Below are 12191 nucleotides of genomic sequence, written 5' to 3' on the forward strand. Positions count from 1 at the left end.
TAAGACAATTAACAAAACAAAATCAAAGTATCTACTTTTAGATTTTCAAATAAATTATTTAGTATATTTATTAATATATCATCAATATATCTAAAAATACAGTTGTGACAAACATAAATACCTTTTCTATTACAGTTGATAATTGACAATGATTAAAGAAAACACTTGGTTTTTTACCACTTGAGTTTTATTATAGACTACATGTTTCAGAAGTTAAACTTCCATCATTCATCATCATTCATCATCGTGTTATTATACAGACCTGAACGATGGAAGTTTAACTTCTGAAACATGTAGTCTATAATAAAACTCAAGTGGTAAAAAACGAAGTGTTTTCTTTAATCATTGTAACATGTCTTACCACAAAGTTAATGCCGAAACAATAAATAAAAATAATTGATATGCTTTTGATAAGCGTGACCGTTTTATAGATAGACTGCATTTCAGAGGTTCAAATGTGTATGTTTTTTTACTTAATTCTGTAAAATAAACAATCATCAACAATCAATCAACAATCAAATAAACTGTACAATCATTTCGACATTTGAAAAATTAGATTAGTATAATATATATAGGCATGCTGGTTTCACTAACTAATCTAACTACTACTAAAACCAACCAACTTACCAACTACGGCATATTCTGAAGATAATGTTAAAAATATATCTCTAACACTCGACCTCCAACACAAGCATCGCGTATCGCTTCTTTTGTAAGATAATTCAATTGTTTTCGTAACCTCCGAAATTGACATTGACATTGAGAAGAACTTGTTAATTTGATAACCCAAATAAACATTGTTTTTACTGAATACTTTTTTTCATGGAATTTCACAATAATATTAAAATGTACAAGAAATAACAAAGGAAATTTATCATTTAAAAAAAAAATGCTTTTAAGCTGTCCGTGAGTGAGTTTTCGCAGACAAAACTGTATCTGGGGAGTGAGTTTTTTGTTATTTTTTTATTTATATAATTTAATAACATAGTCAATGTTTTAGGCAAAATATTTTCTTGAATAAAAAAAATATTTACAACAGTAAAGATGATTTATATCAAAACTATCCATGTTTTATTTCATGGGTTTTCTTTGATAGTGTCATAACGATGACATCACACAAACTCAGTTTTAAGTAAAATGTCATGAGTAGGTAACACAGAAAAATAATCTGAAACGCGGTTTTAGTGTTTGAATACAACCGCTGATGGCAGTACTAGTGCCATTTTAGAAATAATTGACACCGGGCTTATGTTTTAAGTGCAGGCGCTCACGTATGCCCATATCCCTTTGAGGAAAGTTTTGTTTGGACGACCACATATGGTTACACTCCCATAGAGGTAAATTAAATATTGCCGCAAATAAAACAATATTTTATAATGAATGAAATTCTAACCAATGGTAGTATCGTTTCTTAAACAATACCCAGCAAAAGAAATGCTCATTCAACCGTCAACTTATCGTATCTAATAATGAGGTGTGAAAATTTTGAAATAAAATGCTCAATGCTGTGTTGGCGTAGCGTGTGTTGGAGGCGTGGAGGCGTGCGGGTTCGCGTGCGGAGCGCGGTACGTACGGGGGAGGTGCGGAGAGGGGGGGGACTTGGCGCCCGTGCTGGCGCGCCGGCAGCAGCGGCGCGCGGGCTCCTCCAGCGGCAGGGAGCGCGTGCGCTCGTGCACCACGCTCAGCGCGCCGCCCGCCTGCGCCTGCCAGCCTGCCGGTGGAAACAGAACTGCGCTCATACAACTAGCCCCGCATCACTCCGCCCACTCACCATATTCAAGAGTGAACACCCTGTACGCCTTTCAAGTGATCCTGCGGTCTATCAGCGCTCCGCAACCAATGTGCCGTGAGCCGCGGTCAAATTCATTGTAACACTCTCCTTTTCATTCATCATTCACTATGTCTTCTACATCTGACTCCCTTCTCTGCACCCAATGGTGCATAGTTCCAACCTGTGATCCTACAGTCTAATTCAGCGATTCCCAACCAATGTGACGAGAGCCGCGGTCAAATTCAATGTAACACTCTTCTTTTCATCCATCATTCACTATGTTTTCTACCTCTAACCCTTATCAGCACCCAATGGTCCATAGGGCACCGCACTGTTATATTGATTGTTATTTTACATGAAGGCAAGGTGATCACTGTTGCGCTTCGGGGACCAGTCCAGGGTAATATTAAATAAATATCAGAGCGAAAATTCACCAACATTTATTTTCACTCCCCCCCGGGAATCGAACCCAGGACCTCAAGCACAAAAGCTAAACACGCTAACCATTACACCATGGAGGCGGACCCCATTTAATATTTAAATTTCACTTGGTAAAAACCTTTTTTTATCTGTTGTGATATGTTTTAATGCATTCCGTATCATTATGACCGTATATTACGGTGTTTGAAAATTATGCGGAATGCATTGAAACGGAATGTCAGAAGAGATCTTAAGAAATGGATTTCACCAGGAAAATTTTAATATCATTCAATTACATATTTTAAAACCACACTTAGGTTAAAACTTCAAAATTAATACATGTCCCGAGAAAAGATAAAGAATGGTAACTCTATCAGGTGCTAGTGTCTACATACATTTGTACTATAATACATGATTTACATAAATAAAAGTATTTAAAATTAATGGTAGTCTAAGCTGTCCGAAGAATGGTTCACCTACTTACAGATAATAAATAAACTTAATATAACAAAATAAACTTAAAAGACAAAATATTTAAAATGTACCTACATTTCAACATTTCTTGATGGATTTTTTTTTTTAAATAATTAGGTTATGTATGAGAAATTATTCATATTATAGGTGTTTCAACATGAGATGAAACATCTATAGTTTTGATGAAAGAATGTGGAAGTCTGAGCATCCCAGGATTCACAACCTGGCATTTGGCTGGCTTAAGTGATCACTTTATACACTTGTACACAAACGTTCACCATTCTGACCATTTACTGAACATCCAAATCGGATAAATACTTGTATATGTGCAATGCTGGTGGAGACATTTCACGCGCTAGTTCATATTGTGGCGCCATCAGTTGAGAAATTTGCAAAGTACATGGAAGCCTGGGTATTTACAGGCCATACGAACTGCCATGGGCTGGTTCACATGTCGCTCACTCCTTTCAAGAACGTCATAAATCAAAAGTCGTCAATTTTCAGTTATGCATGTTTTCGGAATGCCCAGAAAATGTACTATATCCCAGCAAAAGCGGCATATTTTTAACTTCATAATTAACCCCTACAGGGCAGAAAGTGTTGTTTTTGCATTTTGAAGAAAAGGTATTGTTTAATTATTTTTTTAAATATACTAAATATTTTTCAAATGGAGAAAAAACCTTCAGGTTTTACCTAAAAAGATCTGTTGCACAGTAAAAAGTTCTATAAGTGGCTTGATATTTATTTTTAATACGTTGTATTATATTATTAAACTTTAAAAACGTTCTCCTGAAAAATCAAGTTTTTTGATTTATGACGTTCTTGAAAGGAGTGAGCGATGTGAAAGATGGTGTCATTTGAAGGATATACGACTTCTGAAATTTGTGTAGTGCAGTTGTCAATTGTGGATAGAATGGTGAATATTATACATGCATAAAATGATCACTCCAACTTCACCCTTCTTTCCTCATCCATTCGCTCCACATGTCCGAACCATCTCAACACACCATTCTTAATTTTATTGATATCTTATCTCAGCTTTGCATTCTTTCCTTATTCCACAGATGTTTAGGTATTTACTATACCTAGTGAGGATAATCTAATATATTTGCTTATTTTAATTTAATTTCGCTGAATTTATTAGTCTTCCCTTTTCACTATTGTAAACGGAGGTTATTGTATTTTACACTATAATAAACGCCGATTTTGATAACTGAACTGAACTGAATTGACCTTCACGTAAAAATCAAATCTTAAATAACAATTTATTTATTTATATATCCGACTATTCACTATCATCATTTATTGATTTGGCACTAAGGAAAAACATGATGATTTTAAAATTAAAATAAAATACTTGTTCAAGACCACTTTTTGAGTTTACCAATGTAAATTCCGATGTTCTCAACAGGCTAAAATAAGAATAAGATTTTGAACAACAGCAGATATAGCATATCGCAGTAACCCAAGCACTATTGGGTGTTTCGACTTATTTGCGTTACAGAAGATAAACAAACCAACTGAATTGATGCCACTTGACAATGACAATTGGAAATTCTTTGAAAAACAAAATTTTTCAAATCATTTTATTTTTTTATTTTTTTTTATTATTATAGTTACGACTTAGTTTTTTTCTTATTGCTTCTATTTTGTTTCTTTGAACTGGACAACTTTTGAATTATGTAATCTCTTTAACTAAAAAATATATTAACCTGGTAAGTGAGTAATAGAGTAAAAAATTGTCATATACAAGTTTTTTATTCTTACGTATTTAAATAATCATTATTTTATTATTTTTACTATACATCCTTCGCCCCACTATTGACATATGAACGGGCCGTGTAGCGATGCAAAGAAAATAATAAATATGAATTTGAGAATCGGATGAATAAAGCAAGCAGCTATGGGCTATACATCCGGGTGAGCCGCACAGTCGAGGCACGATGAGGCTCCGAGCCAATTTCTCCAGGAAACTGAGAAATAGGACCGGTTTAATACCGTGACATGTTCGTGTGCGGCTCAGCCCGGGATAAATTGAAATCAATGAAACGGATGATGACCGCATGGACAGTAACAATAAACAGCCGCGTGCGCTCCACATCAAATGAAAAAGTCACAGGAATGCAATGGGTATTAGTGCGAAGGCCGGAAGCGACACGTCCCCGCGCGGCCGAGAGGGGGTGGGGGGCATACCGGGCTGGCGGGGCTCCTCGGGGGCTCGGGGCTCCGCCTCCTGCGGCCCGCAGTAGGCCGCCGACGCGTTCTCACACGGGCTAATACACAAGCCGACACAACCACGCCCGCTGCATAGAGTGCTCTCTGCAAACAGCAAACCGCCAGTGTGCTAGCCGCGGGACACAATCGTACACCTCCCGCCTCTCTACCTTGGACTTACTTGTTTAAAGTGTAATTTGACCCTTGACACTTGCACTTACTTGTTTAAAGTGTAATTTGACCCTTGACACCTAACACTCTGCCCTTATTTCACTAGACACTATGTTTAGTTACCTGTATTCCCTAACTGTGGGGCTATTCACTAAGTTAGCCGTTAATGTTAAAAAGTGTAATTTGACCCTTAATGAGGGTTTTTTTCCGTGAAATGCGTTCCGGCATTTTTTTCAAAATCAATGAGATGAAACAATTTTTGTGCTTACGTAATTACAATCTATATTATCTTTTTATAAAATTAATTAACTTTGTTTTCACCACTTTTTTTTAATTAATACAATTTATCCTACCGGTTTCGACAATACCTTGTCATTGTCAGGGTTAATTTTAAATCAAAAACATTAAAATACTCTCACCAAAAACTTCCACACAATCGATGAAAATCCTAAAAATCCATAATCCGTGTGTGGAAGATTTTGGTGAGAGTATTTTAATGTTTTTGATTTAAAATAAACCCTGATGATGACAAGGTAATGTCGAATCCGGTAGGTTAAATTGTATTAATTAATAAATTAACAAAGTTAATAAATTTTATAAAGATATTATAAAATGTGCCACAAAGTATCTGCGGAAAACATTCAAGAAACAATCTATATTTATATAATTGGTCAAAATGACAAAATATGGAATTGTAATGAATATTTCAATGCTTTTTTAATTTTAGTGAGTTCCGGGACTTTTCCGGAAGTTTATAAGAGTTCCAGGACCTTTTTGTTTACAAAAAAAAAGCCCTGCTCCTAACTAATGATCATTTCCTTTGCGTCATGGGTGAGATGGTTTATGCCAAAATGTAGAAACTGTTAAACAATGGGAAGGCGACGATCACCACAAACTTTAATGTTGTTGGCTCCTTCCTACAAATATCAATTTTCAAGCGGGAATTGATCCAAATCAAACACCATAAGGTGACTAAATCATTGAGACCCATAAGACCTTTGTAATGGAAATCAACAAATAGCTGTGGTTTGATTGGGGAAAAGGAGACGGTAAAAATGATTTAGCAAACAAATGCATTTTTAATGACAGGCGCTGTAGCGTAGTCGGGTAGACGCTCGACTGTGAAACTGCTAATGCATATTCAATTCCCGCCAATTGTAAAATGAATTTAAGAAATATTAATTTTCAATTGGTCCGGGTGTTTGTAATGTATTTTTCACATATACCTTCCCTTTCCCAACTATCTACCACCAGAAAAGCCTCTAAAATAGAGGCTTTGTGGGTTATTCCATAAAACTAAGAAAAAAAATTAATAAATATTTTATTACACTTTTAACATCAACGGAATGCATAGAGAATAGCACCCACAAACTACTGGATCTAACATAACTATAATATTGGAGAGGGAATAATTAAATTTATTTCAAAATCTGACCAGAATAATCTGGATCCTCTTGAAAGAATAGTACATATTGAAGAAAGATTCCCGAAAATCCATTGAGTAATAAAATGTAATCTCACTATTACACTATGTTGCTGTAAAGGCATTTTTTATAATGTCAACCATCTCATTATAACATTATATAACAAATGAACAAGATATTTACCAACACCCATCAGAGTGTACAAAACATTCGTAACAAAACACAAGACATGCTCAATCCATTAAAACATAAAACTATATTTTATCATATGATACACACACCGGAGATTCTCACCCTCAAATCTGAAATCGACACTAGATTCCGCACAAAGGCCGGATTCTCACTGAGTCGGCTACTGACGCCAGTACTGGCGCCGGAAACTGACTTGCACTCATTTATACCGGGAATATAGAAGTCAGCACTTGTGTTTGAAGTCAGTTACCGACTCGATGCGAATCCGGCCAAAACATTTTGAATACAAGTAAGATTCAAGTTTGATGTAAAAATAGAATAAAATGGAAAAAAGCGGGTGCGTAAATCGACAAGTGCTTACAATCTGATACACTTCACATTTTGACATCGCAACATATATGTATGTCTGGGTATTTACAGAGTTTATGACCTGTCATAACCAAATGGCAGGCGATAAGCCCAGACATGAATATTCTTCTACATCTATGTTGAGATGCAAAAATGTAAAAATAACTCCCAAAAGGAGAAACCCAGATTTGTGAACAAGGATTCAAACACACCCCAAAAATACTGTGAATGATGCACTTCAACCTGTTTGAGAGAAATTGCAGTTACAGAAAAATTTAAATTATCTACAAAATTAAAGAAATATTAGATGATTTCATCTATTCTCTGTTGATATTGGAAGATATTTAACTCACGGTAGACTGATGAGGTCTCTTTAAAATTACTCGCAAACATTGAAGCTACGTAAAAACTGGTTAGGTACGAACTACAAAAGTGATACTAATAAAAGACTGCACTCCGTGTGAAATAAAACTAGGAAACTTTCAGTCACAGTATGATTTCAATCGATTACAAATCTAAAAAAGTAATAATACCAAAAGAAAAAATACTAAAATTTGCATTTGATCATATTGGCGGTGGCAACTGCTTTCACATAGAAAAAAAAAAGAAAATATATTTTAAACCCTCCTCACCCGTAGTATTTAAAAGGAAGATTTGAAAGACCCCAGTTCTATTCATGAAAATATTGCTCATAATAATAATACTACGGAGCATGTTCAAAGATCAACTGCGCAAATTGTGGAGTGAATAATGGGAAGAATACAGTTCATAATGCTGTCTCGCCTCCACACGGTTGTGGCGCACAGTAGTTAGAGTGAAATAAATCAAATATCTCACGTTAACATAGATCGCAAAAATAGGCCATCTAATATTCGGATTTCGAACTAGCAGTTATTTTAAATTGGAATGGTATAACGACATTCACAAATCGACAGAAGAATTATTTTCAAAATGATGCTTTATACTTGAAAAATTAAAAAAGCAATTGAGAAATTTATGAACTCATAACTACATAGAATCAAGATCACATGCGATTTCGGTAGACCCGAGGAATGTGTGATTAGTGCTATGGTAGTGATGTGTAGTATTGTTTGCATGCTGTTGTATTGATTGTCCTGACAAAGAGACGGGTGCGTCTCGAAACCGGTATACAAAAAATCTCAGTGAGTGGTTATATACTAATATTACTAGCATTTTTGTAGAATACTTTAAATTTATGCAATAAATGTTAAATCAAACACTGATTTTTTGAGTCTACTAAGTAATATTTTATTGTAAAAAAAAAAACACAAAAATAAAAAATTGTGACAATTGTTTCACCTAGTTATGGCATATTCAAAGGAATGTCTGCATTCGTTTAAAAATACCACAAACTAGGCGAAACAATTGTCACAAAAATTTATTTTTATGTGTTTTTTAAACAATAAAATACAACTAAGTAGACTCGAAAAATCAGCGTTTGATTTAAAATTTAATGCATGAATTAAAATGGAGTTCTACAAATCAAACGCCAAATCTATAAATAATAATTTAAATACAAATAATATTGAAGTTTTGTTTTAGGGGTGTTGCGAGTGTTTTTGCCTAGAATTTTCACTCATGAATTATACGAAATTATAGTAACTTTAAAGATAAAGAGTAAATCCACTCACGAGTAGGCATAGGCTATGAAACTTAAAAAGTTGAAGCCTGAGTAGGGTCATGATAAGGTCACATGGACGTTAGGTAATTCAAAAACTTTTAAGGGTGTTTCAAATCCCCCTCTCAGGTCCGGGCGGGTTAAAAAATGACTCGTCTCGGGAAAAATAGTGCCACCGGTCAATGCGATCTCTGCGGGTGACGGGATGAGGCACGGACACGCCGAGCGTGGACATACCGCTGGACGGGGAGAGGCCGTGCGGCTTGGTGCCCGCGTGCGTCTGCCTGCGGGTCAGCACCAGGATGGGCCGGGAGGCCTCGTTGGCCGAGGAGGAGCGCAGCCTGCTCTTGGGGCCCATCTCCTCCGCCTTGATGGCCGACTTCCTCATGGCACTATAGGAGAGAGAACAAATTGATTGGAGGTAATCCAGATTTGTGAACATAAAGTATTTGGACACACTTAAAATGTTGTATATAAAAGTTAGCTTTATAACTATGCGGCATTCTTCTTCTAACCCTTATCCGCACCCAATGGTGCATAAGACACTGAATCATATTGATGCAGTGTTATCTTGACTGTTAACACATCAATATTTATCCGCACCCAAATATATTATACAAGAAACGGGCGCACAATTTTTGTATTCCCCCGTAATATAATTATGTTTTTCATGAAAGTATTATAATATAAAGTTATTCATTTGCAGCGACGCAAATAAATAATTTGTAGAAAAATCGGGAATTATATCACCAATACAAAAACGTTTCTGTGTTTGCGCGTGTGGCTTGCTTTGTAAGTATTCGTGCATGACGCATGTCGTAACGTGTTTACTCTGCCAGTCCAGTAGTGTGCAGATCGTCTTGCGCGACGGTCGTGTCACTACGCCATTTATAACGGCCACTTACGATGTCTTTTTATATCGTTTTTAGGTAATTATCAGAGCTAACATTACAAAATTGTTACATTTCAAATTCAACTTTAGAAATATTCACATTTTTCCCATTTTTAAACCACATTCTCATATGGTTTACAAAATACATATTACCGGAGCGCGCGGATGTTTTTAACATCGTAAGGGAAGGGTTAACACACCTCTTATATTGATATATCATCAGTAGGGTGAATAATCCAGTGTCTGAATTTTTTTTTTTAAAAACTAGTACATATTATGAAATTATAATATAAGTACTCAAAACCCTTATCCGCACACCAACGGTGCATAAGGCACTGCATCATATAAACGCAGTGTTATCTTGACCGTTAACACATGAAGGAAAGGTGATCAGCCCTTCGCTTCAGGTACCAGTCCAGGGTAATATGGAATAAATATTAGAGTTAAAAAATCACTTGTATTTATTTAACCCCCCTGGGAATCGAACCCGGGACCTCCAGAACGGTGGCCGAGTGTGCTGACCATTACACTACGGAGGCAGTATATAAGTACTAGACAATGCTAAAATAAAGTGTGATACATACTGCAATATGGTATCATGCATGCTCTTAGCAATGTTTGAGTCCTCAGTGTGCATCCACAGCTCTCCTGCGCCGGTTACACTGGACCTTCCAACTTCCATGTAGAAAAAACATTCAGAGTCTCCACACCTACAAATTTAATAAAACATTGAGCATACGTATGTAATAAAATACCTAGGTACCTACCTATACATTTTATTAAGTACTTACAAATAGTACCTAGATAAAACAGTTCTACCACCAGATGTCGCATGCGTCGCGCTGAATAAAACAAAAGACTTCCGATAGAAAAAATATAATATTCTGAACTGTCAGAATCAGATAGATAGATAGAAAAAATATTATAAAGATAAATTAAGAATAAACTTTAATTATAAACTTTAATTACAAAGCAACACATTGTTTATTTTATTATTATACACCCACTTTACATATTATTTACACCCAATTTACGAAGAAAAATATTACCACGTTATACGTATAGTTGGGAAGTATGTTTTCTCGGGACAGTAAGAGTAAAGATTTTTTTACAAGTGGTCAAGCGATCTTGCATCCCTTGTTTCACTGCGACCATATTAGGTCTATTGTGACCTCCCTCTGTGTCATAGCTCACACTCAAGACCTACGTGAGTCATATAACTCATGAACTGTCTCGGTGTGGATTTTTGTTTTTTCTAAATAAAAAATAGATGTTTTTTGAATCTGTGTTGGGAACAGGAGGGATAATCTAGTGTGGGTCAATCAGGAACTTCTCTGCATTTGTTCATAGCTGGGAGGACACCACGTACAACTGTTCAGGAGAAGCCGGACTGTTGACTGTCAACAGACCTTCCGTTCCACTAGTTTGCGTAATCGGAGGGCATATATGACTAGATGTATGGATGTGAAGGAGGCGAGGAGTGTATGTCAGGACAGAAGAGTGTGGTGTTCCATCCTCTCTTCCTTACCCCTGCGGGGAAACGGCGTGATGGTAGTAGTAGTAGTATGATACCCAAGTAGTTTAGTTTGGAGCATGGGTGGCCAACATTTTCAGTAGCCGGGCCAGATTTTAGAAATCAGATTTCTTTCCGGGCCGTAAAACAATTTTTTTTTTTACTATCCAAAGTAAACATGTAAAATATTGCTTTTTTTAAGAAGATTTAACAAAAATGTGAATCAAACATATTAATAAGATAAGAGTTAGGCAATACAAAAAAAGTTTAATTTAAAAAAATATATATTATGAGAGCCTGTTTTTTTTGTCAGAAAGTGCATCAATGTTGATACGTTAACAATTGATGTTGTTGCTACACGCAAACAGTTTTCCTAATGCTCATCGGTGATTCTTTTTCTCATTTGAGAACAAGAATCCTCGGGTTGGCCACCCTTGGTTAAGAGCCAGTTCGAGAATCTGTGTGTATAAACCACTGACGTAGCTTAATATGCGTCGCTACGCACCTCCGTATGCTGGTGAGCGAGAAGTGGAAGGTCTCCGGCGCCGGGAGGTGCGTGGAGCTGATGTAGCGCAGGTTCGGCTGTATCTTCACCAGGGACAGGGTGCTGTCCGTGAGGTGCAGATGGCACAGCCCCACAATGTTTCGGGAGGCGCCCAGACCCTTCTTCTGTACATTCACCTGCCAGGTATGCCCTGGAATTATCAACAATTCAAATATATTTATTTCAAAACATATTACATACATAAATCATATACAGTGATACTGGAAGGAACATATAAACAGAATGTCAGAAGACAGACTTCCACGTATCGCCCTCCAAGGCAACCCTGAAGGACGCAGACCCCCAGGCAGACCTCCGAAAAGATGGAAAGACAGCTGGGAGTCGACATCCCAAGAGCAACATGCGGAGGCACAAACAGATCCCTAGGATCTACATAAAGAAGAAGAAGATAAATACTATAGCACAAAACTTTGTAATGGCGGTGCAACATGTATCTACCAATGCCTCGATTCATAGTTGTTGTCGGTTTTGTTTTTTATTTACAAGATAAGCAAATTGGCAAGATAAATTTGCAGACATTAAATGTGACAAACAACGTGATCCAAGCAAACATTTGCATTGCTAAATT

The 12191-nt window shown here is 36.4% G+C and overlaps 1 protein-coding gene across 6 annotated transcripts in view; it reads right to left on the reverse strand.

Annotated features, from left to right (window-relative positions):
- The window catches only part of chico (insulin receptor substrate 1 chico), a 28948-nt gene that overhangs the window by 13310 nt on the left and 3447 nt on the right, over positions 1-12191 (reverse strand). For 2 of the 6 annotated variants that reach the window (XM_088260380.1, XM_088260379.1), the window contains exons 2-5: positions 11564-11753; positions 10130-10255; positions 8891-9045; positions 1574-1711 (exon numbers count right to left, since the gene is read on the reverse strand). In XM_088260380.1, coding sequence (XP_088116506.1) covers positions 1574-1711; positions 8891-9045; positions 10130-10255; positions 11564-11753 — 609 coding nt within the window. Of the gene's footprint in view, positions 1-1573; positions 1712-4858; positions 4985-8890; positions 9046-10129; positions 10256-11563; positions 11754-12191 lie in introns of all 6 variants that reach the window. The other 4 variants (XM_088260383.1, XM_088260382.1, XM_088260385.1 and 1 more) reach the window with 2 other exon arrangements.

This window comes from Brachycentrus maculatus, unplaced genomic scaffold, assembly GCF_059751285.1.
Source record: "Brachycentrus maculatus isolate JH-2025_06_01 unplaced genomic scaffold, ASM5975128v1 h1tg000134l, whole genome shotgun sequence".
Lineage (NCBI taxonomy): Eukaryota > Metazoa > Arthropoda > Insecta > Trichoptera > Brachycentridae > Brachycentrus > Brachycentrus maculatus.